We start from the raw sequence: 26,495 nt of genomic DNA, 5'->3' as shown, positions 1-26,495 counted from the left end.
GACAGATGTGTTGATGAAAGTTTTATTTTATATTAAATATATTACAATAATATAGAATAATTAAGAGGAAAAAAATATGAGGATTGATTTTTGCATCATAAGTCTGTACAGCATACAGGCAAAAAGAAAAAAAGGGGTGAAGTAAAACACAGCAACTGCAGTATTTATATTTAAACTAGTAGCCTACAGGTGAGGGAGGGTGGCTTCAAGGTTCCTGCAGAGTGCTGATGTGTCGGGCAGGATGGGACCACATGGTGGATGCTGGGCGGTGCATGAATACATTCAAGAGGAGACGTTTGGACATTTGACAGAAATCACGGCAGCCTGCGTGGTCCCATCCTGAGCGGAGAGTCCTCAGAGTAGCACAGTGCACCGTACATACCAACAGGACAGATGTCTCGCTGTAGCACAGTATGATGGTACAAATGTTTCTCAAGAGCTCTGAGATAAGGCTCTCTGCAGCCCTGGGACACTTACACACACTTTAAGAAGACCACAGCAAAGACAAGAAAGCTCAGGTAAAAGGCAAATCATGAGCCCATACAGACTTCACTTACATCATTATGTGTGTCCAAACCTTATATGATACCGAGGAGAAAATGCCAGAGGAACTGGCACTTCTATTGGCCCAGGGACAAATGTGTTTAAAATGAAAAACTCTCCATTGAAACTCATCAACACGTATAATTACAATAATGCACTTAATAACAGTTTGAATCGTTGCTGTACATAACGCTGAGAAAAAAGTGAAAATTACAAAGGTACTTAATAAAAAAGATACTAGTAGCAATATTAGTCCAATATTGTAAAGATCGTATTACCTATACAGTCCTAATGCATACATGAATTACAAATGAACAAGTGCCCACACCTGAACAAAAACTAACAACGGTAAAATGACGAACAGGAGGCCTTGAGACGACAATTTCTACACAAGGTAGAACAATGAGTCGTAACTGTACAAAGAACTTGCTTTTGGGGAGTGATACATTTCCAAAGTCCACCTTAAATAGTTAAATCAGCACAAAAACGGTGTCCTCCATTCTCACTAATGTTTAGACCCTGCGACTTTCTGCCATGAATTGTCCTGAATTTGCTTACAGTACGGAAAAAAAAAATTGGACAACAGCAAAAAGGCAATGATGGAGAAAAAAAGTCCTTCAGTGACATGCTTGTTTACCGTTATGGTCTCACAAATAGCCTACCAGAGAAATAACTTAATTTGATTATAGAACTGTCATGCTGTCGGTCTTCACAAGCTCAAACAGCAAGCACTGTACAGCATAGTTAATCATTTACAAGGCTAAATATCTCAATCAATACAGCTAAATCCAAAATGCACATTTCAATCACAGTTTCCAGATTCCTTGTCCTAATCAGGTCATCATCCGCACTCATGTTATTCTCACATCTCATCTGAGCCACCTCGTGTGCTGCCTATTGTAGAAAAAGGAGCATGTTGGCCTCAAAAACCTCCAAATGTAGAACTTAGGGAACTAAACACATCTTAACATTATCAATGGTGAATTTCCAAAAATGAGTGAAAATTGGCACGCCTATAACTACACCAAACACATCCCATTCATTTCTCTCAGGAATGGCACATAAAACTATTGAATTCTTCCTAAATAATACTCATCAACACTCTTAATGTGCCACAATCCACTCAAACAATCCTCAGTTATTACTGGATGTTTGTGTATTTCTCCCAGAGATGAATAAAAACCAGTGCTAAGATAATGTAAAAAAAACACCTTTACATTCTGCTGTGGATGGAGAAAGCTATCGAGGCCACAATCACACAGAAAAAAGCCAGAGGAGTGAAAAACAAGAGGACGGAAAATAGAAACACAGACAGAAGAACGAGCGCGGGGGTGTCTTACGCTTTTCTACAGAGAATCCGCTTCTGTCTACAACACAATACAGCAGGAAGAGACGACTCTATTGCCAAAATAAAAGCAAAAAACATACTCTGTGTGTATTTTCACTGTACATATGTACACAGCACAAACAAACCGAGGGGCAGGAGGAGCAGGGTGGGGTCAGGGGGTTATGGGCTATTACTGGTGATACTATATGGGTTACCTATGGTGGAGAGAAAGTACCTAAGCCTACAGAAAGTATTAAAATCACTGCCCCCTCGCATGCTTTCCTCTCAGATCAGACTTGGGTTCTTCTCGTCTCTTCAGTAGGAGGAGGTTGTAATAAACAGGGTTGTCTCATGCATACAGTGTTGGAGTTTCTACAGTGATTCACGTGCGTCAGAATGATCCAGAGGTGCAGAGTGATATGATGACCTGCTCCTGGCTCCACTGCTCCTTTTAGAGAGGAGCTCAAAACACGGGGAAGTGGCGTTGAAGTGGGTATGACGAGAGGGGATGTAAAGAGGTTGTGTGAGGTGTAAGATAAGGTTGGGGGTCGGGGGGGGTTTCCAGCCCCATAAATGAGGCCTGAGCAGACAGGAACAGCTCAGTCTGAGCTCCAGCTGATCTGGAGTGGATGTGGAGCTGGTTTCTCCGCCGGCAATCCGCATGGTCACCCGCTGAATGACGCCGTGTGGCGAGAAAAGCCTCGGAGATGCTTGTACACACTCACTCACACACACCTTTGCCTATTTCCACTCCAGTGGGGGGCTTTCTCTCCATTTCTCTTAAATCGTTTAGAGTCAATTTTGTTTCGTTTTTGTGTTTTTCATTCATAGAAAAGGAGACACAAGTGTAATTCCTTGAGATCTTTTGCAGAGCGGATAAGAAGGCGGTTATATCGATGTCTCCCACAGCTGAGGAGATAAAGGGGAAAGCGCAGGAAAGAGAGAGGGATGGGGAAGACAGAAAGAAAGAAGACATTAACATGTGTTCACCAATAGTCTTATTTGAGCATTTCATGATATAATGTAACAAATACCATGAGTTAATCTGACAGGGTTTTCTTTCTTTAAATGATGTAATGTGTAATGATTGACACTTGCCCTGGCACTCTGCCTGTTGGCTTTCCTCTGGTCATCGGGGAGGGGGGGCATGGGGTAAGGGTATCTCCTGCTGGATGCAATAGATCCTGTAGAGGAAGTGGGAGACTTGGCAGGGGACAGCGTCCTGAGGAAAAGAGGAAGTGGCATTATTAATAAAGTGCCTCTTATGTTCTGGTTGGTTTAGGATTAAGTTGGCCAAAGACACAGATGGATAAATGAGGCGAGACTCAGGAGCTAATGTTAGATCTGTGGCTTTGGGCAACATCCTCCTTCAGCTGCTCTAGTTTTCACCTTCTTTTGGAGAGAGGTTGGTCTTAAAAGCTTTCACTGCTGCTCCCCAAAAGCACAGAGACAGACAGACCATGTCATCTTTTAAACACATAGCTCAGCTTTTAGGGGCAACCTCTGTTCACAGTTCATGGTTCCCAGCAGCGGTGTGGGCATAGTCCTAGTTTCCTGCAACTCACATGCTTCACCTGCCACAGCATTACCGACACACATCATGCCAGGATTTGGAGAAATTCACCTTAAGATACTTCTATTGAACTAGTGTGTATTTGTAAAAATGTAGGATCAGTGTTTAAATGAGGAATGCTGGGAGCAGTGAGTATGATGAGGGGACTGGGACGACAGACCAGACCGGTGCTGGGTGAGAAACAGAGAGTCAGGGGGGAGATCCTGTCCAGTGAATCTGCCCCATGTGGTGCCTGTGACTTCTCTTGATTCAACAGAGATTTTTCTCCCAAGCAGCTGCTATTTTTTTGTTGTTGCTTTGAGCTGATTTAAGTTCTGAAAATAATCAGTTGAATCAGTCTGAAAATGTGTGTTTCGCTTTACTTCAAGAATCAGAGCTCCCTGATGTAAAATGTCTTCAATCCTATGGACTGTTTCTGTCCTTCATTAAATGTGAAAGCAGGCAGAGGGGTTTGCTCCTGGACAAGGTCTATTACGGTGCTGATTGATTGTGTTACTTTAAAACCAAACGGTGAAACTCTACAGTGCCAGGGCCAGAGCTTCCTTCTTGTTTTCAAGGAAACATTGTGGCTTGATTACAACGTTCCCTTGAAAACAACAAGGGAGCTATAGAAAGCTATAGACCTCTGACACGATCAGAGTGGCGGAGTATAGTTTGTCACAGCAGCTCAGTGAAGACGTCAACACGGACCAAAACATGTTTGGCTCTGGAGTGACATCACACTGAAGGCACGTGAGGTCACTGGGAGTGCACGTGAGGTCACCACACAGAACAACACACAACATGCAGCAAGGGACTGAGTGGGAGAAGGGAATACGGAGAAATTAAGAATGATGACTTCATGAATGAATGAATGTTTCTCTTGCACAGAGCCATTTTCTTTTCTGCAGAATGATTTGCTGAAAATAAAAATCTGCAAGGTAAAGTGCAGCTGATCAAAAAAGAAAGAATGTCTTCACTCAAACTAAAAGGAAAGTGAAAAAAACAAGTTTAATACCCAACTACCCCTTTTAGGAACAGCAAGTCGAACATGCCTGCTTCAATCTTTGAGATTTTACTTTAAAATGTCCAGATTCGACCTACAGTAATTGTTCATTTTCTTGACCAAGCCACAAATCAAACCAAAAGTGAGAGTCTTAAGACAAGCATGAAGGGTACGGGGCATATCCTGAAGTTATACCTAAGGTAAGGTCCTTGAGTGTTTTTATTCACATCTTCTACCCATTTAGTTACATCATAAAACTCTTTGCAGCGAGGGGTTAAATACCTGTGGGAGGGGGTGGGGGGAGGGGGGTTGATGGTCACAACACAAGGAGGGGGAGAAGAGAGAAAAGGAAGGAAGAGAATATAATTGAAAAGGACAGAAAATAAGCAAGTGTGGAGGGCAGGAGAGAGGAAGAGGACATATTTAAGAAAGCAGAGCAGAGCAAAGATATCCTGAACAAACACCAAGATGCAGTTGAGAAAATGGTGAGAAGATGGCGGACAGACCTGTGTGTGGTTTCTGATGGAAACGGCACCATGGAAATCACAAACAACTGTGTGGTGTGTCACAGGCTCAGTTGCATATTGGTTACATTTCATTCCAAGCAGTTCGCAGTCAGTCTCATGCTGGCAATGAGAACAGAAGCACTAACGCAGCAGGCTGGGAAGCAGCCAATGCATAACGTTCATCCACAGTCAACAGGCATAATGCAAACACTCGTTTAAGGTGAGTAAAGATTTAGAGGGGTGGTACAGTCTCACAAGAGCAACGAGTTTACACTGCTAGAGACGATGTGATCTTACAATCCTTTGACTAGCCTTCAGCGCTCGATGCAACATAATCGATACCTCTGTTTGAGGAACATTTGAAGGGAAGCATAAAGAGTTGTAATCTTTTTGCAGACACAATACAACTTACCTACTGATAAGGAAATGTTCTTATTGTCAACAAATCTAATGACATTTATTACATTGATCCTAATGTGGTAACAGCAACAACTGGGGTCAATAGAACATACTGTCCTGGTCATTGTTAGACCTTCACGGTTAAATACACCTAAATGAGCCACACAGACACTGTTTCATTCTTGTCAAGGCTGTAAGTACTCTCACATTTTTGTACATCCTGTGTACAATGCTCAATGACCTCACAAAATGCCGGGACTTACTCTGTGGAGTTGGAGCGAGCACGGAACTTCTTTCCTTTCAGTTTCTTACGATTCCCACTCAGATTTCCTGTAAAGAAACAAAACATAAACACACTCTTTAAATACAATGATCTACAATTAAATGCAAAATAGTTAACTGGGGGCGATATTTATGGTAGGAGAGAACAATTAGAACCATGAGAAGGGCTGTGATGTGTTTGTTTCCTCAAAACAAATTCAGGCAATGGGCGACAGAGGGGCAAAAGTAATAAGTTGTAGAGAAAATGTACTTAAATTATCAAGACATTTTCTTTTTTTGAGGCCCCCATATGATGTTAGGTAATCATATTGGTTTATATTAGTAAACTTTATCAATTTCTTAGGAAAAAACGAATTTGCCACCAACTCATCTCATACAGACATAAACAAAATCTGCATTCTATACACACAATACAACAAATAAATAACATAATGAAGAGCAATTTTTTTGCTCACATTTGCTACATACAAAGACCACTTCTAAAAGTGTTCATTTACAAATCTGAGAACAAAATATCAAATCAAAAGTGCAAAAGAGCAGCAGAGGTAAGGGTTTTCTCTCCCTGTATGAACTATGTGGGGATTTGTGCGTTACCTTGCCATGAGTTGCTTCTCGGTCGCCCATTTTCACAGATGTCAGAGATGTGTTTGGCATCTGGGATTCTCTCGCTCCACGAGTGTGATAGGCCATTAGATCTACACACACACACACACACACACACACACACACACACAACACACACACACACACACACACACACACACACACACACACACACACACACACACACACACACACACACACACACACACACACACACACACACACACACACACACACACACACACACACACACACACACACACACACACACACACACACAGCGGGGAATATTATCAGATCATCATTGTCCTTATAAGCTGCAACAAATCATGTAACGCTTCTGCTCTGGTTGCATTAGTGGAGAAGACGGACAAGCTGAATATGAAGACACCATCGCAGCAGATGGCAACATTAGGAAACGATATCATGGCAGCTGAAATTGACATGATATGAGAAATGTAGTAGCAAGATTTGTTCTGCTTGACTCTCCATTAGCAAAATGTGCATCATTTTGAAAACATTTGGATTCAAAGTCAAAATGTGCGCAGAATGAGGCACATTATGAAAGCCATGATAGTAACAAAGCATGATATAAACACACCAGTGTCCCAACACACACACACATTGCCAGCAAATGAATGAGTGATGATGAGATGGCACACCTGAAGCCAAACACTGAGATGTTCTGAGAAATGGATGGGATGGAGGGAGTGAAGGACAGGGAGCAAATCTGACGGCAGGCTGACCTCTTCTTGGAGCTGCAGCCGGAGTTAGTGCTGACCCCCGGAGGCATGTCACTGTAAAATGAGTCTGCATCCCCAGGCTTTGTTACATAGTCACCTGGGGGCATTTGCCTGGAAATACAGAAGAATGCTTTTAGATATGAAATGCCAGAAGTAATCACCCTTCATACTGTAGTTATCTTTTATAAATCTGTGATAATCAACAAATACAAATAAAATAATGTTTGTTCTTGCTTTGAGCGGTATTTTTTGATATCCTCCAACTTGCCATATAATAAATGTTTCTAGTAGTATGTGCCACAATTGGATTAGTATAATGAATATACATGTAATTGTATTAACCATAAGACAACAAATGTAAACCACTGATGGGAACAAAAACAACATTAGCTTTTTTTGTGTATAAAAAATACATTATTTACAGGACACTTGCTCTCAAAACTTGTAACTGTCATGTATATTAAACTCAAATGCAGCACATTCAAAAAATAAGTTTAAATGAGCAAACCGGCAGAATCTTCGGTGAACTTCAGATTCTTCATAGCGTCTCTGCTTGTAGCTCCTGTGAAGAGTAGGGATAATTCTCAGTCAAAAAACAATAGAATATATTTGGCTAAATGGTTAAATTGCATACTACAGTATATAGCAGTTTCTCCCAGCCTTATTGACTCAGGACCCCTCAATACAAAGCCATTTCCGTTGCCCATGTCCATTGTTGCTAACTTTGTTTATTGATTATTGGGAGCCCTTAAGGTTTAAGTTTATTTATTTATTTAATCGTTTATTTGGCAGGGACAATGCACAGTAATGAACACTTAAAACATTCAATTGTATCAAGTGTAACAGTGCCAGATTTAGCTTTGACCTCATTTCCATCCGTCTCCCTGTGATGCCTATTTGGGGTCCTGATCAACAGTTTGGGATCCATAAAGCATCACTAGTGCAGGCTGAGGGACTCACTTGTAACCCCAGGCTGTAGCAGCCAGGATGAGGGCGAGGAAGAGGATGGAGCCTGCGATGGCCCCGATGATGATGTTGGTACTGGTGTAACCTAAGACAGTGGGAGAGAGGGCAGTGGGGAGGAGGCGGTGTGTTAATTGGATGTGTGTCTCTTGTTTCCTGAATAGTGGGGACACAAGGGGATACATGAACCACAAACCACTGCAGCAGAACACAAAAACACAGTACACTTAGCAGGAGAAGTGTCAAAGGAGAACAGGGGGGACAAACCGAGAACAACCAAACTGCTGTCAGACTTTAGCACTACTCTGAGGGGAACCTACAGTAGGTTCCCATTCAGGACAACATTACAAACTGCTTGTTTTTAACTGAATGAAGGTTAGAATTAGTGGACGAAGGTGAAGCTGAAGGTGGGGTGAGAGAGGAAGAGGACCAGGAAATGACATCAAAGACAGGACAAATACAATGAAAAGGAACTCAAATCTGACCTCAAGTCACTCCGTCAAAGACATCAGCCTGTCGACAAAGAATGAGTGTGAAAAGAATGACAAAAAAAAATAATGACATGCATGGTTCAGTGAATACAAATGCAGACATGAAACCCAGCACAGAGGCTAAAACAAAAAAAAGAAAGAAAAGCTTCAAATTAATATTTGTGAATGGGATTTTAAGTGAGTGAAAGGTGGCTAGAAAGAGTTGATGTGTAGAAAGTAGAGAAGAATGACAGAAAGGTGCAGATAATGTGAGCTGAAAACAGGTTAGGAGAGAGGCATTGAATTGTGTAGAGGGTTAACATCTCTCACCAGAATCTGGGGCGGTGGGTCCGACCACGGGATAGCTGAGAGGAGACGTGGAGTTACAGTCCTCTCCCGCCCAGCCCAGGTTACACACACACTTCAGCTCACTGCTGCACACCTACAGTAACAGAGAATATTCAAAAACCTGCATTCTGAACTCCCACAGTACATGTTGTGCTAAATAGCAGGGACTAGCACGATATATGTTTTGGAAAGACTGTTGTGTGACATGTTTTGATAAAATAATTAGTAACAAAGTGTGTATGCTTATAATGCAAACATATTCATGAACAAAAGGATACACCTGATCAGAGAAAGGTGCTGTGACACCAAAATAAGTGTGCAATTAAAAATGTGCCCCACATCCTGCCCATAAATAACGAATGTGTTGATATGGTATTCAAAAGGCCGAGTGTAGTTTATGGTTTCAGGGAGTAATGCTGATGCTTTGAAATGTGTAACCTGTATATTTATTAAGTAACATTATTGTTAGCAAGCTCATTCAAGCAAATAAGACATTACATTATATAAAGGTTGTTTCTCAACTTTATGTCAGAACCTGTTGTTGAATTGATCCTATTGCATTCTTATAAAAAAGAAACACTGACCTAAATAACCGTATTAACTATTTGGAGCTAAATAAAAACCGACATATCCGACTTACACACAACACTCTGGGGCTTGAGCTGAGTGGCTGAAAGAGTATTTGTGTGTTTACCCCGTGTCCGGAGCAGACCATCTTGTCAGTGGACCCGGGACAGGTGCTGAAGTTGAACTGTTGGATCTGGATACATTTGTGATTGAAGCAGATGCGGTCGGTCCCACAGGCCGTCCCGTCCTCGACGTATCCCAGGTCAGTGTCTCCGTCGATCACCACGTGAGCCCCGCTGAACAACAACCATGAGTCACTCACAAAGCATTTAACGTGATAAAACACTCACAGCAAAGTACAAATATTTCCTTCCAATCTTAAAATTAGTTGACTAGTAAAAGTAGCCTTTCAGCGGTGCCTTCTCGTTTTAACAGCTAGAAATACAGAACGAGGGAACCAAACTACTCCAGAGAAAAACTTACTGACTGTATATTTCAGGATGTATTTCAATGATGTGTACCTGCAGTCAAGAGAAGCACTGTGCCGGGCCACTGAGAAGGAGGTGAGTCCTCCCTGCATCTCTCCAAGTCGCGGGGAGGGGGAGATGTTGGAGCACAGCAGATACCCACAATGAACATCCCTGAAACACAAAGATGCAGCCAAACATTATGGAGAGTGAAAATAGGACGTTAACAGAAGTGCACAGGGTTCGGTCACAGAAGGTCTCGCTCACTGTTTGTTACACTGGATCCAGGTGTCCTTGTCCTTCCCACAGTTTCCCTTCTCTGTCCCCTCGATGTTCAGCTTCTCGTAACAGAACTTATCGGCCGCTGTTGCTTCTGGGGGAGACACACACAGTGAGCATTAACATCTATGGCTTTAGGAGTTTATCTCAACCAAAGGTGTTATTACAGAGATGCACATGGTCTTTGCAGATTTGCCGATACCAAATAAATGTGCATAAAGGAATATCACACGTACTCTCTCCCCAGATGTACTTGCACTGTCTGTCTTTGGTTTTGCATCTTCCATTGAAGCAGCGACCCTGGAGAGAGAAATATAGTGTCAAACCTTGAGTCACAGTTTACATTTAGTGAATGTACCCATACTATAACAATCAAACAAATGTTTAGCTGTATCCTCAAGCCATATAGATGCAGCAAAAATCACCTGTGCAGAAGTAAAGACTTCTTAAAAGTAAGGTATCTGAATATCTCACCTGGTCCTTTTCACACGTGTAGCCATCCATCTTGTGCACATTAGCTGGACACTGGAAGAGAGCAAAGAACAATGTGATTGACTGTAGGAGTCTTGCACATCCTGTGATTTTCTGAAGATGAGGTTTATAGCTGCAGCTGCAGGAAACTGCGAGGGAGGCTCACCTGGCTGGAGTTGCCTGTGCAGTTTTCTGGGATGTCACAGTCGTTCACTGCATCTCTGCACACGACTCCCGCAAACTCCATCTGCAGCAGCACACAATGAAGGTCACACAGAATGTGAGTGTTTGTAATTGGGCTTTGTGTCAGAGGAGCTCAATCAGGAAATGTCAACCATCTGCACCAACTCTCTCTTTCCTCTTGACATCCCAAAGTACCATTAGTCCAACTTTGACAATGCTGTGTAGCAATTAACAAATATTATTTAGCAGACAGCCTGGACTCAACATATTTTACCATCTCTACTGTAACTGTAAGGATGTGTTCTTTGTTAGCCATGTTTAAAACAGAGATGTTCAAAATGAAAGTAAATCCATGTGGAATTGGATTTAAAGACATAAAAAGGCATAATCCTTAGGGGTGGTATGAATAGTCTTCTCTGTTTAACCAAATACAATCCAGTAGAGAGTGAAGGTGTGTCCTGCACTGTACCTGGCAGCTGTTGCAGCAGAGTCCGTTGCTGCACTTGGAGCCTTGGGTCAGGGTGCACTTGTCACAGCAGGCCTCCCCCTCTATGGCACACTCCTAAAAGACAAGCACACAAACAGAAACTGATCTTAGTTGTCGTCATTAGACTTGAGTTATTTCATGTAACACATAATGACCTCTAAATCATTTAAACAGACATCTCTCTGGACATACTCTGGTATTATCACTGTGTATGCAGTGCATGCATATGACTTTATTTCATTGCTTTAAATGACCTCTTATTAGTGTGACACAGCAGGTTTTGTTGTTGGTTAATAAGCAAACTACTGTCAATTATGATGATTATCAAGCTATCCCTTTAGGGTACTACATCTCTTTATTAGCATGAGAGAGTCTTCAGTGATTTAACTTACCACCGGGCTGCCACAGTCACACTCCTCTCCCGGCTCCACAAAGCCATTTCCACAAATAGGAGGGTCCAGCAGCTGAGGAGGGAAAGTATCATTTGTATTTAAAATGATAAGAAGCAGAGGTGTACATAGTACTCAGATATTTCACTTGGTGCAGAAGTACTCTTTTACAAGTTATATCCAGCAGTCAAACTTAACTAAAGTACAAAAGCACAACCCAACAGTATAGTCCCAAAGGTAAAAAGACTCATTCTGCATTTACCTATTTCAGATATAGAATATATTTTGTATTATTATTAGATACAAATTAAGTAGTATGTGTTCATCACTTGAATGTTGCAGCTGAATAAAGAGGAGTGTAGTTTGTGAATTTCACTAAGGGGTCTACACAATTTATATAATGAATGTATAATAACATATAATACATTATTTGTTTATTATGTTTTGTATTGATAATCTGAATCTTCATGGTGCAACTAAAGTTAGCAAATACATGTGCAGTAAAACAATAAAATGTCCTCTGAGGCGTAGTGGATGTAAAGTAACATTAAATGGAAATACTTAGTAAGTAAAACTTAAAATTATACTTAATTACAGTACTTAGTTCTATCATTCTAACACTGCTAAGAAGACACATGTATGTTTATGAGTGAATGTGTGAGTGTGACGTACCTTCAGAGGTTTGTTGAACAGGCAGGCTCCTCCACCGCTGTTCAGAAAGTTATAGTACTCCTCCACGTTGCAGTCGGAGAACCTCTTGGGCAGGTAGAATCTGTTCAACACAACCGCAGCACATTATGCAGTTACCGTGGAAACACTACAGACTGCATCTTTACATAATACCGGGAGAGAGGGGGGCTTGTTCCCCACAAACAAATGACAGGACAAAACACTTAGAAAATATATTGTTTTGACATTTAATACCGCACATTTAATGTCAGTGCAATAGACAGTGTCATATTTAATCAAGTTTGTGTTTCTTACACTGTACCATAAATATTTCAGGATTTACCCGTGTTGACCATACTCACAGTTTAGAGAAGATCCTTACTACAACATGGAGGTATTTATACAGTAGAGCTAAGATTGTGAAGTTCATATGGAGATATATGTAGGATGTGAATAAGGTCTAAGTTGCATTTATATGAACTTGTCCTGCATGATGAATGTGGTCGATGATTCACAAAATCAGTTATTGCATTATCATGTGACACTGAAATGATCACCTCAGTATTCAATAGATTCTCACTAGTCTTCTGAGAAATCAAGCTCTTAACTCTGAAATGCTCTGAGTGATTGCTTCTATTCACTTTGAGTATAAATATAATATCCTGCTGGATGATACACTCACTTGAAGCACAATCAACATCTGAAGTAAATCTATTCCAATCAGATGTCCTGCATTCATCGACTCAAACCTGAGCAGCACTTAGATGTCATCTTCTGCTGCGCCATTGGTCACTTAAAGCTCATTACGCTGCTGACACATGTTTAACTAGAGAGCTTCTGGTAGTGTGGCTCATCAGGAGACATTGCAATAACAGACAGACTCAGAGAGAGGTCGTCATTGTTTGATCTGAGATGGGGCTAAATGAAGCCACCGGCAGTGATTATGGTTGTATTAAAAACCAGTAATGACAACTTGATGACAGATGAAGCACACTACAATATTTCAGGTTGATTCAATCAACTGATACGGTTTTAAGTTGTCCCAACTATAACAGAGATTTACATCTTTGATTTAGAAATGTGCGTTAGTGCGTTTTCTGGTCAAAACCTTGTAGTGTTGATCCGCTTTAAACAGTAATAATGAGTGAAATGAAGAACATGCTGGAATGATTCACTGATCAATGATACACCAGGAGAAATATAAATGTTAGCTTGTGGACTAATATTATTATTCATATTTTTCATTTCACACCTTATAGGAAAGTATGAAGATATGAATAAATAAGGATATAGGAGATTAAAACACAGTTTCTATTGTATTATTTGCACATATCCAGAAAAGGATTCACTAACATCCTCTATCCTTCTTCTAAGTGACTTCCTCAATAATTCCTTCTTTTTTTTCATGGCAAAATCTATTTTGTCACAAGAAGATAAGAGAAAGTAAACAAACAGAAAAAAAACAATATATAGAAACTATTTGAAATCCTCACTTGACCGTTATGCATGTCGACACACACACACACACACACACACACACACACACACACACACACACACACACACACACACAGACACACACACACACACACACACACACACACACACACACACACACACACACACACACACACACAGAAGCTAAACCCTGTGAGAAATGTGAGAACAGTTAGTAGTAGTAAGTTAAGTTGATCAGACATGCAGGTGCTGAGGGATAGAAAGAAAGGTCCGTCAATGGACATGACTGAGGTCATTGAATACAAACGTCTGAAATACCATTGACTTAGATTATCTGGGCCAGGTCCACTCACAGGTGTTTGGCTGACAGGAGCTCAGAGCCCCCTGTCCTCTGTCAAGACATTACAGTAGGTTTATTATTGCAACCCAATCTAGCAGAACATGGACAGGGAGTGTTAGGGGAGTGCACTGTCGTTTCAGGGAAATGAGGTAGTAAAATATTGGCCTAAGATGAGAATGACATTGCAGACTGTATCAATCGGTTAGACATGGACAAAAGGAACTGATGAGAAGTCCTGACTTTCAAAGGGCAGGAGGGAGGAAGTGCCTCTCAATAATTAATAGAAAATAATCTTGGCGGAATACACATAAATTACATGTAAAATTGTACAAAATTAGTATGAAAAATACAGTCAGAGTATAATCAAAGGTCATCAGACTGTATTTGTTCATGTAATTTGAATAAAGAAAGAGAAGCTGGGGCCACAGAGGCTGCAGCGCTGTTGGATGAGATGGGAAAGGTTGTGATGACGGACAACCCCTCCGAGGCACAGCACAGGCAACGTTTTAGCCAAGCTTCTGCTCACCTGCTGTCCCATTCGGGATAGAGGGGGAACGCAAGAAGTATTTAAGAAGAGGGGTATATATACACATACACACAATGCTTAGGCTTTTACACACACACACACACACATCAGAATGCTCACAGCAACATGTTAGTATAAACATGACAGATGTACACAAATTCATGATTAATGCAAGAAAGAAATACACTGATTTATCATCTGATTTCTAATCCTAGCAAGCAACCGATTACAAAACACATTACTGCTGAAAGAAGCCCCATGAAGTTATATAAACAAGTCATAAGGGTGATACCATAGACTGTATATATATAAAGGGTGATACACATAGGCTGACACCTAGTGGTGAATTATCAAACTACAATAACACTTTAGGGGATGGAAATATTGATATCAGCATGTTCACCCTGCCAACAATGTTATATTTTGATGAAGATTAAGACATCTATGTTATTGTCTATAAACTTTTTTGCAGAGTGGCTTTACGCTAACTGTGATACAATAAATCTAATTGGTTTACATAATCCCTTTCAACTATAACAAAATGAAATGCAATTCAAATTGGAAACATAAAATGTCCACAATTAATTTGAGTTTTGACCGCACATTATTTACAAGCTTTAGGACAAATTTCATGTGACACTTTGGTGACAATAGCCGTCCATTGAAAAAAGAAATGAATTTAGTAAATAAATGTGAAATCATTTTTTTTGTTAAGTGTGATGTTAGCATTAAACCAAAATGCATTGTATCCAAACAAAATGTATCTAAATCTAAATGGACGAACTGTATGCCAGTTGCTTTTCCGTCATATCGTTTGTTGGGCAAACACAAACTCTTTCTCTGTTGTGGTTTTAAAGTCATGACTTTAAAACCACAAATGTTCTGTAAAAGTAACTTACCCAACATCATCCATGATACAGCCCGTCCAACGATCATCACACTTGCACTCTCCTAGAATAAGAAACACGCGACATATTTGTATTGCTTGGAAAGGAATCTTGAAAAAAAGGATGCGTGCTGGAAAAGTAATAATTAAAAGACTCATTAAGATTTAACTTTGTACCATTGAGGATCCTCTTCTTGTCAGAGAAGATGCCGATGTTCTGTCCAAGTGACTGGGCGAGGGTTATGGACATCTCATCTGCTTTCCCATACTGATGAAGAGAGGCAGACAGAAAGAGAGACAGACAGAGAGCGAGGCAGAAAATAAACAGAATAAGTGATAAGAAAGGTCCGAACAACTATTCAAAATGTTATAACAATCACAATATGGCGGACTGCACATTTAAAATCACAGGAGAAACAATATTAGTTATAGGCTAAACATGTTTCAAAAATGTATTTAAAACAAAATATTTTGTGCAACAAAGATATCCATAGATGCTCCAAAAATACAACCCCACTATAAAAATGTAAATATTTGTAATGAAAATGAGAATAATTAGTAAGAAGGATCATTCCTTTTAACAGTAAAAAGAGATAGCTACAAATTCCCCTCATGTAAAATAAAACTGCAGTATACAACAGAAATAAATGTACATTATTCACATTTACTGTATAAAAGAAGAGAGAGCATGCTGGAGGTGTTCAGTGAAAAGATTATGGTTTAAATCCTCTATCTAATCAAAAGTGAATTGAATTAAGAGATTTTGGAAATCTGTTCCAGACTCACCTCATTGACCCCCCCTCCTTTAGTGAGGGAGCAAACGCCTCCCATGTAGGAAGCTCCCCCCCAGTTGCTATGGAAACGATTCCCTCTGATGAGAAAAGAGATGTGTTTAATACAAATATCCATTTAAGAAAATATCCCGAGAGCACCAGAACATATTTCTGAGATGTTTCGACTTACGAGAAGAGGTGAACAGAGTCGCATTTCTCCTTGATGAAGTCTTTTCGATACTTCATAAACTCCTTCAGCGTCACCATCGAGTCGACATCGATGTTGAATTTGTTGTCAGCTGACCACGTTTCCATGGCAACCAGCACAATCCGGGTATTGAGCTGTTCCTTGAAAATCTGGGGAATTAAAAGTATAACATTTAATGTCAGTGACAGTTATCGTTATAAACTAAAAGTGCAAAGACAGAAATGACTGATTGATATTAAAACTGACTTCATATTCATCAACATCCCAGCTGTCTGTTGTTACAGCCAGTCAGTGAGATCAGTCTGATCCTGCCACCAGACAGCAGCACACTACAGGCAGCTAGACGCAGTCAATACGGGGCATAGTCTGAAGGACCGGCAAATAATAATGTTTGCTCTCATAAGATGGGAATCTATTGGGGTACTGGGGCCAGACAAACACTAGAAGAGAAGAGGACAAGAGCAAAGCCTCTTTGTTTAAGCTGAACGCCTCAAAACAGAGCAGAGGAAGTATCAGAAATATATGATGTTTGCGTGGTTATATCACAATCCAGCATAAAGAACTTCACCTAGCAGCTCCACTTCAGTATGTACACATTTAGTCTCATCTTCGCCATATAGTATAGTCTGCTTCAATACAGGTGAGAAAATAAATAACCGGTGATCTTTAAAAAGAAAACCCAGTGTTGAAGCCGTTTTGCTGATTGGCCTTATGTCCAGAAATCTTGCATTATCTTGTAGTTTACGAATCAAGCAAGGATATATGATTCAGGAAATAGATTTAGGTAATTATTGTTAAACTATTTTCTGGGTTTTTCCAAAGATCGCCAGTATTTATATATCAGTAAACCGGATGCTCAGCTCTGTGACTCAAAAGTTGAGTTAATACATAAAAAACTGGAGCTAGAAACAACCTTAACCCGCTAGTCTGCAAATAATGGAGAAATATCTCGTACTTTTTGCTGCTTTGTAAAAGTTATTTCAATCATGCACTTTCATTTATAGATACTCCTTTCTTACACTACGGTTTACTCTACAGTGACCCTCTGTAGTAGACATTGGTTGGTGAAAGAGGCCATAACGGTGACATCTCCTTTTCCAGGACTAAGCTAAGTACTTGTTTTACTGAATAACATCTATAAAGATTTTACTTTGATTCATTCATTGTATATTTATACAAGCTCTGTCTTACAAGTAATTGCTGTAATATATATCACATCATACACTGGGGATAAAAGGCAACATGGACATGGAAATCAATGTATATGTCCCAAATAGAGTCGGCTTCATATGATCCTCTTCAAGGGCACGACCAAAAGCGTGACCTTTCCTGAGCCTATCAGCTTTCAGACATGACCCTGTGGCAGGTCAGATTTCAGCAGCACAGCAAACAGATGTGGCTACGAATAATGAAACATATAAATATCTGCCTCAGTACTGATGGGATGCCACTGCTGTTTCAGGCCTCTGGAAACTCATGACTGGCTGGTTAATGGCCGCACGCAGCATATTATGGACCAGGAGAGGTTTTAAATGTAGGGAGTGAGGTTGGTTAAATGAGAAATCAGTGCAATGTGCGCTCAGCTCTAATACCTGGGAGTGCTTGTGGCAAGCTTTCAGGAAAAAGATCAATACAATTCTTACCATGTCAGCCATATTGACCACTGACTTAGCATAGTTATTCGTGAGCCCAACAGAAAGCCGATGCTTCTTGTACTGAAGAGAGAGACAGAGAGAGGGAAAGAGACAATGAAGAAATGTTGGATTCATAATGTGGAACAAATTCATTTTAATGTGTAAAAGGAGCCAGTGTTTGCAGATTCGGTTTTCTCCAAATATCACCTTTTGTTTGTAAAAAACGTCAGACCCGGTGGATTTGGCATTTAGATGTTTTTTGCACAATTTAAGGTAGCATTTGGAGCTATTTATAACTAATCATTTCACAGTTTACAGTCAATTAGAATTGTACATCCATAACATATTTGCTTACCATTAAATGGTCATTGATCACCATCAACTCAACGTATTTGGTCTCATCTTCTACACTGTGAGACACACTTGGAGCCTAAGAGGAAAAACACAGTTTGCTACTTTAGTTATAAACACAGAAAGAGAGACATGGTTTTCTCCATTTTCCTCCACACGACTTTTAAACATCACACACGGTAAACACAAAGATCAGCTTTTGTCTCATGCGTCACCAAGAAAAGAAAAAAGTAATTTATAACAGGTGAACTTTGCAATGCTAAACCAGGTTTGTCTGTCTTTCAAATACCCAAATAAAGATGAGAGCAGCTCTGAGTGCTGAGAGACCAACAGCTGCAGGCATCTATGCCTGAGAAAAGATGAGCAAGCAGCCTCTACTTGCAAGGTAAATATTTCATGAGGAAGAAGAAGACGAAGGCAAAAGCGAAGAAGAAGAAGAAGACCAAGAAAAAGAAGGAGAAAAAGAAGAAAGGGTGGAGAGCTGTCGTGTAGGAGGAGATGAGGAAACAGCGCTCTCGTTTTAGCTTTGTGAATTTACATAAAACATACCGGGCGAGGAAACAGTTTGATGATCAGGGCAAACAGCATTCAGAGCATTTCACATATGCACACCATAAAGTGACGTCACTCATTAGCACCCATCTGCTATGATGACAATTTTCCAGTAAATATGGCTGCAGAGGAGACGTACCTGTCTCTTTTTTCTCCTGTGAACAACTTTTGACCCGGGAAATGGGGGGCTGGGAAAAGGCGGCTCTGGAAAATCACCTAGTAAACAGAAACATTCAATTAAATGAAAATGTATTTTTTTAATGAAACTATGAATCAAATTCTTTCCATTACTTAATTTATTATCTTACCATTGAAGAGATCATTAAATCCTTCATGCCCTGCAGATTTATATATCATGTGAATGCGGACATCTCCCTGAAAGACAGAAAAATCTGAGTTTAATGAAGTTCATCAGTTCACAGGCCAATATCTGAGTTTGTAGCTCACACAATAAAGTACACCTGTCAAACTCAGGGTTGTTAATTATTTGGACAGACACACCTACTATAATCATGCTATAAAAAAGAAAAGTATAGAGGGACCGGCAACTTCTCAAATTGAAATCTTGCACATAGTCAATCCATCAAGCCTACAGAAATCCTACAGGCACTCGTCAAAAGAATATATGTAAGTCAAAAGTCTCAAAGGTTACGGATAACTTACTCACTCAGGATCATAAAAAAATGTATGTATCCTATAAAATATGGCCAACCCTTCCTATCTCACAAGACTGAACCACATAAGTGTTTTAAAAGATTATTCTAATGTGGCTTAAGCTAACCTATATAATAAATATTCTCTTTATTGTACACTTAGGTTTTAATGTTTTTCATTTTTACGTCTTCAATTGTATTGTCTGTGCTCTGTCAATGTGTGGCTCTGTGCATTAAAATGTTTAATTTCAGGCATCTGTTTTACTAAGTTACATTTGTTTTCAAATTGAATGTATCCTCAAGCGTGCTATTTTTGCTTTGTCTGAACTTCTAATTTTCCATGTCTATTTTATGATCCCTGTGATTTTAATACTCTGCGCGCATGCGTCAAACCCCTGTGAGACAACACTGAGGGCAGACACACCCACATCCTGTTTACGTTCGTCTTAACTGTACTTCAGTGAAAAGAACTCTGGGTTGTTCTGATTGTATAAAGTCAGAGGAGGACCAGGCTGAAATGAGACTGCCTTCGATCTAAGTACGACCTCACTGCTGGAAATACAAGGTATGGTGGTCTATGTTTATGTAGTTTATGTAGTAGCCATGTCTGAGTTTCACAGTGAGGAATTCGAGACGCAACAGGTTGTTGTAATGCTAACTTATTAGCCATCATCTTGCTAATTAGCTAATTTAACAAACTAGCTTCAGGGTTAAATGCTGGTAAGCCAGCCAATTCAAACATATGTATTATTCATTATTTAACGTTTTTGACAGTTTAATGAACACAGTTGATGTATGAGGCTTTTGATCAGGATAAAATTGTGTTTTCCAGTTAGCCTCAGTCAACGGGCTAAATAGCCTGCCTAAATGTGGCTAAGCTAGCTGTTGAAGCTACTCAGACAGGCGTCATCTGGCAGGCTTCATGTGATCATGGCTTCTTAAACACCAGGTATTAGTTAGTTAATGTGTAACGGTAATCACAAAATTATAATGCAATATAACAGGTGTTAATGATGATGCAGTCATCATCGACCACTGCTGATTCCACTTGTTGTAATGATGACTGCATTGTTTATAAAAAGCACATAGTGTGTAATTCACGTGTTCTGTGAAAACAGTAAAAAAACGATATCATAATTATAAAGAATATAATAACAACATAGCACATCTGAACAGAACAAACATGTGACAATAGGCTTTTTTAATTTAAAGATATATTAAAATGTTACAGATACAGTTTGATAATCATTAAAGGATGCTGCAGACTGTAAAGCTAAATATAAAATAGCTTGAAAAACATTGCCTGAGGCTTCACTTAACTATGTGTTGGCCTAACAATTCATAAAATAAGTACATTTTCAGACAACTTCGTGACAAACTAGTTACCTCTGAAAGAGGCAAATCTGTGATCTGATTTAGTTGTTTGTATTATATTAAGGCATAAGATAGTTTCTAAATATAAGTTTCCACACAGTCATGATCAGTCAGTGTTGCATGCTGCTACAGAAAGACACTTCTAATTCAGTCGCTCATTGTCTGTCTGTACAGTTTATGTAATGCACTGCAGTATAGACACTCTCGCCCTGCAAGCTCAGCTCCCAAGTCAGTCTTACTTTGTTTGCTAATGAAATGAGAGCATTGTTTCTCGGGGACAGCATTTATTGGGTCAACTACACTGTGGTGAATAGAAGTACAGGGGGGTTGCCCATAGCTAGGTCAGTCTGTGGCACAGTTTACTTTTTTCAATAGTAATGGGGCCATTCGGAATAACTTGTATAACCATGTATTTTTCTTTGTCCAGAAAATAGGTTTACTTTAGTCACATTGTGGCCCAGTTGATTTCCACTGCAGTGACCAGCCACTTCTTTCTGACATCCTCTCTTTATTTGTTCCAACAGGAACCCTCCTCGTGGCCTCAGTTCCTGTCAGCACCACCATGTCGTGCCGGGATATCCACGCCACCAACGCTTTTGCCTTCATCCTTGCCTTTGTTTGTGTGGGAGGGCTTGCTGTGGCAGCATTAATCCCACAGTGGCGTGTAACAAGACTCGTCACCTTCAATCGTAATGCCAAGAATATCAGTGTGTATGATGGGCTGTGGGCTAAATGTGTGAAACAGGATGGCTATTCTGGATGCTACTACTATGATTCAGAGGTATTACTTTGAGAATTGGGCTCTCCTGTTTTTCTTGTTTTTATATTTTTCTGTCCTCAATTGTCCTAACAAATGTCTTGTCTTCCCAATTTTTCCAGTGGTACTCTAAAGTGGACCAGCTGGATCTCCGGCTTCTGCAGTTCTGTCTTCCTACGGGCATGATGTTTGGCTCTCTGGCCTTGCTGCTGTGCATGGCAGGAATGTTTAAGACCTGCTGCTGCTCAGACAAGCCTGAACCAGACATTAAGACCATCAGATTCCTGGTCAACAATGCAGGCTGTCACCTGGTGGCCGGGACGTTTTTGTTCTTAGGTGGAGCTATTGCCATCGCACCCTCAGTATGGTTCCTTTTTCGGACCAAGGAAATGAACATTAAATATGACAACATTTTTTCCGATGGCTTTGCTGTGTATGTGTCTATAGGCTGCTCTGGAGGACTAATGCTGGCCGCCCTGCTAATGTTCATGTGGTACTGTATGTGTAAAAAGTTGCCTTCACCCTTCTGGTTGCCTCTGCCCTCTATGCCTACCTCTCTGTCCACCCAGCCTCTCACTGCCAACGGATATCCTCCCTCCCCAGTGTATGGCCCTCAGCCCTTCCCTCCCCAGGCCTATCCTCCCACAGTGATCGACTCCCAGCCATATGTGACCTCCCAGGGCTACGCCCAGAGTGTGGTGGCCCCTGTACCGCCACAGGTGCACATGTCTCAGATGTCTGTTCCTGATGGTTATGGCTCAGAGGTAGGAGGCAACCAGGCCTACAGCTACGCTCCCTCACAGAGTTATGCTCCCTCTCAGGGCTACGCACCATCTCAGAGCTACGCACCATCTCAGGGCTACGCACCATCTCAGGGCTACGCACCATCTCAGGGCTACGCACCATCTCAGGGCTACGCACCATCTCAGGGCTACGCATCCACCTACGCAGGTCAGCGATACTCCTCCCGCTCACGGATGTCTGCCATAGAGATCGACATTCCCGTGCTGACACAGTGACAGTAAGAGGAGAGAGGCTAGAGATGTCAGACTCCTGCCGAAGAAATTCAATGAAGTTCACCACTGATTAAACTAATAGAGCATGATGGGTGGAAATGAATAATACGGAGCCATTTGCAGCCCTAGAGTGATACACTCAGGTCTGTCATTTGCTGATAATGCAGTGGAAGACGAAACCCAGTCAAAAGAACCCTGGGGTTAATATGATGGCTAGGAATTTCCTACAAACAGAGATCACTAAATCACTAGTGCAAGCAACACTGGATGATACAGAAAGACACCTCAACCAACTAGCCTTCCACTGTTTTTACTCTTAACTTGCTTAAGTGGCCAAAGGACCAACTTACTTAGTAGTTACTAGCATTTAGTTTGTGGTTGAATATAAATTCCCAAACTGTCTTTTTAGATTTAAGAAGCCCTGATTAAGGCTGCCATAAATGAAGCGATAGCTTATAGCATAAATATATTTTTCTGTTACATTTGTTTATGTTGGACACATTATATTGATACTGAAATGACTTGTCACTTTTGCCTATGTAAAGCTTACAGTATAAAAACAGTCTGTTATCACTACTGAACATAACTTTAAATCCTGTGGTCCTGAAGGAACAACTACTAACTAACTCAGCTGTTTGTATCTTTTGTGTAACAGGAATTGTTGACATGGACCCATTGCCCTGTGAAGAGCAGCTGTTGAAGTTTCTTATGCACTAATTGTGTGAATACTGTGCCAGTTTACATTGCCTTTGTTCACCTTTCTTTGTTTTAGCCTTAAGTATTTTTCTAACATATTACCTAATCATTTATTGTAACATACTTTTCCGAAGTGCTCATATATAATAAAAAACATGACACTAAGAAATGTCTTAGCAAAGTAACATTTGATGGACAAATGTGGAATTACATTTGAACTGTAATGTTAAAGATGTTAACAGAAGGAGAGCGATGTTCGTCTGCACCCAACATGTCCGCCGATGATTCAAACGTTTGCCAACTAAGCTGGAAGTGTAGTGTTGTTCATTGGTGGTGGTACTCGTGATTAAGATGATTTTAAATAGAGTTTACATAAACCTTTTTTCCATGATTTGCATTAGCTCTACGAGACATTTCGAGTTTTACAGTTCAAGATGTTATCCTTCAATGTTGAGGTCAAATGTTTCTCAACACGTTTGTATTTATAAGAACATTAATGTATGCCGGTTTATTTGCTGGAGTAAAAAGAAAAAAAGTACTAACTGCTATAAAGGATGACGTAATACGCATAATTGCAATAAAAATATACTCACAATCAATAACTAATCTCATTCATACAGAGAGTTATTGTAAAGTAATTTCTCCATCTGAGCAACATTTCAGTCAGACTGAATTACAAACTGGCAAGGACACGGCTCTTATCTGCTGGTTGTCTCCACATTCACAGTTTAATTGATCAATTGTTTGAGGAAATCAATGGCTTGTGGGGTTCTGGTTTCCCCATAATGCAATACTTCCTTTGTAATCCCCTCATGATGACTTGATGTTAAAGTTGTTCATAAGCCAGTCTGTACTGTACCAGTGAGCCAAGGCCATGTTTACTTAGTTTACATTTAACTTTCTAGTACTCTTACATACATTCATATTAAATACAAATAATAACAATTGCCCTGAAGCAAACAGTGAGTCATTCTAAATATTTGTACTGTCACACCAACCAGCAAAACCCAAATATATGAAATGTGAAATGAAAACTGAGAAAAGCTGCATACTTTATGTTGGAAAAGCTGGAACAGGATGACACTGGTACATTGCTTTAATGATACATTGGTTATAAATGTTAAATTGCTTGACTAATCACTTGCAATTACACATTGCAATTTAATAGATGGCAATGCAACAACAATACAGCTTTGCCTGTCCAGATTTTATTTTAGCCTACGTGGCTGAAATGTGGTGAAACGCTGAACTCTTGGTCATTGCACCTTTAACAAATACAGCACTGTTAAAGCAACTCTGAGAAAATAACCTCATTGAGTTAGCCTGAACTATTATTTCCTCTCTGGTTTCTCTCTGGACCTTAGGATAACTTTAATATTTACCCAGAGCAGAGGCAATTAGAAAAAGTGATCTTTTTTCTTAAATGAAGCTTTAAAGCTCCAGTGTTTTGATTTATCTTTGATGTAGTCCTGGTGGATGGAGCATCTGCAGACTAACCTGCAGCACTTATAATTGGATCCAACTCTTGTTGATGTGATTCTTTCATGTTAGCTGAGGCTTCAGTGGTTGATGATTAATAAAACCATAATTAACACAAGTGTATTGTATTTGTTGTAGCACATACACACATTATGATCGGAGCAGTTATTTCTGAATAAACTGTTGAAATAAAGCAAGTGTTTTCTTTACTCCCCAGATGATCACTTCCATCTCAGTTAAAAAACATACGCACAGCATATAGACTCTGCAGGGAGTGTGTATTGATGGAGATTAAAGGACTAAACACAGATGGCTTTCATATGTCCTGCTACAAAGAGACGGGGCGGAGCCTGGGTTGCCAGGGGAGATGGTACCTCAGACTACAGGCTCATGAATATAAAGCAGGGATGGGTAACATGCTTTCATTTCTGCTCTCAGTCTGCATGTGTGAATGAACTGGTCCAGGTTTAGTAACAGGAAGTTGGCTTCAGGCCACAGGGAGACCCCATTTGTATTTAATCCCATCAGCTTCAACTCACACTGAGCTTCATTCCCAGCTTGAGCTAATATTCAAAATCCTCCTCTTGGCACCTAATACAACCCCCCAACCTGCAACCACCCCCATCGACACACCCCTGACTTCACCCTCCCCCATCTCCTATTCCCTATTTATCCTCCCTGATTTGGGATATTTTACAGAAATGCAGGAATGACCGCCCAAAATTAAAGGGTATTAAATGTAATGTGATTTAACAGAGAAAAAGCTGCAAAGTTCCCCATTTGAGGAGCAGTTTTCAAGCAGAAAAAAAGATTATGGACAAGCATTTATTGTGCTCCAAGATTGTAATAATTTTGGGAACACCCGTCAGGTTGAAATTCCATTTTGGTCTAATCCATGTACATACAAGCCTTAAATGTATTTTGTTTATTGCGGATTTAAAAAAGTAAGCATGATAGAAGACCAGACTAAGGTGGTGTACATTAAACCTGCTTAACATCAGCATTTTAGCATTGTCCATTGTTAGTGTGTAAGCATGCTAACGTTAGCATTTGACACAAAGTATTGCTGTAGCCTCTCAGTAGCCTCATAGATCCGCTACATACTAATTATCTACCTTCTATCGTAACCATCATAAAATATTGTTTTGGGCACCAAATAAACAAAGACTGCAAGTAAACGTCACAAATACAGACTAAATGTTTTTTTAAGATCATTCTGGAGCTGTTTCACCACCATCCCAAATGTATTGAAAAGTACTTTTTAGGAGCAACTACTCCATTCCCTTTGCAAATTGCATTGTGGGAGAGAAGTGTCAATCAACAGCACATTAACAACATGTCCAGTGTGAACACTACACAAGCAAAATCCTGCTTAGATTTGGAACAAGCGGTTAGTGTTTTTCCTTGATAAATGACATAAGGAATGATTATCAAAATACTGCTGTGTCCCTGTTCTTTAGCCTTCATTGTGTACCATGGTTACTGCACCGTCAACAGAAGAAAAACAAAAGCATATACTTTGCATTATGACTTCCTGA

The 26,495-nt window shown here is 40.2% G+C and overlaps 2 protein-coding genes across 2 annotated transcripts in view; one reads left to right on the top strand and one right to left on the bottom strand.

Annotated features, from left to right (window-relative positions):
• Positions 1-8: 8 nt before the first annotated feature.
• Positions 9-26,495, bottom strand: part of adam22 (ADAM metallopeptidase domain 22) — a 55,725-nt gene continuing 29,238 nt past the window's right edge. Inside the window, exons 7-31 of the mRNA XM_034228147.1 lie at positions 19,291-19,357; positions 19,122-19,198; positions 18,435-18,509; positions 18,089-18,160; positions 16,428-16,594; positions 16,251-16,335; positions 15,642-15,732; positions 15,478-15,529; positions 12,258-12,357; positions 11,589-11,660; positions 11,179-11,271; positions 10,693-10,773; positions 10,530-10,580; positions 10,292-10,355; positions 10,044-10,149; positions 9,831-9,950; positions 9,437-9,605; positions 8,725-8,836; positions 7,922-8,012; positions 7,470-7,523; positions 6,965-7,072; positions 6,210-6,310; positions 5,597-5,663; positions 2,969-3,092; positions 9-2,779 (exon numbers count right to left, since the gene is read on the bottom strand). Coding sequence (XP_034084038.1) covers positions 2,759-2,779; positions 2,969-3,092; positions 5,597-5,663; positions 6,210-6,310; positions 6,965-7,072; positions 7,470-7,523; positions 7,922-8,012; positions 8,725-8,836; positions 9,437-9,605; positions 9,831-9,950; positions 10,044-10,149; positions 10,292-10,355; positions 10,530-10,580; positions 10,693-10,773; positions 11,179-11,271; positions 11,589-11,660; positions 12,258-12,357; positions 15,478-15,529; positions 15,642-15,732; positions 16,251-16,335; positions 16,428-16,594; positions 18,089-18,160; positions 18,435-18,509; positions 19,122-19,198; positions 19,291-19,357 — 2,220 coding nt within the window. The 3' untranslated portion in view covers positions 9-2,758. The remainder of the gene's footprint in view (positions 2,780-2,968; positions 3,093-5,596; positions 5,664-6,209; positions 6,311-6,964; positions 7,073-7,469; positions 7,524-7,921; positions 8,013-8,724; positions 8,837-9,436; positions 9,606-9,830; positions 9,951-10,043; positions 10,150-10,291; positions 10,356-10,529; positions 10,581-10,692; positions 10,774-11,178; positions 11,272-11,588; positions 11,661-12,257; positions 12,358-15,477; positions 15,530-15,641; positions 15,733-16,250; positions 16,336-16,427; positions 16,595-18,088; positions 18,161-18,434; positions 18,510-19,121; positions 19,199-19,290; positions 19,358-26,495) is intronic.
• On the top strand, positions 20,049-25,072 carry cldn12 (claudin 12). The gene is made up of 3 exons (XM_034228152.1): positions 20,049-20,200; positions 21,534-21,790; positions 21,889-25,072. Exons 2-3 carry the CDS (start codon positions 21,572-21,574, stop codon positions 22,783-22,785), a joined length of 1,116 nt encoding a protein of 371 aa, XP_034084043.1. The 5' UTR covers positions 20,049-20,200; positions 21,534-21,571; the 3' UTR covers positions 22,786-25,072.

This window comes from Gymnodraco acuticeps, unplaced genomic scaffold, assembly GCF_902827175.1.
Source record: "Gymnodraco acuticeps unplaced genomic scaffold, fGymAcu1.1, whole genome shotgun sequence".
NCBI lineage: Eukaryota > Metazoa > Chordata > Actinopteri > Perciformes > Bathydraconidae > Gymnodraco > Gymnodraco acuticeps.
Note: the sequence above shows the minus strand (reverse complement) of the source record. Positions and strands in the feature narration are given on the sequence as shown.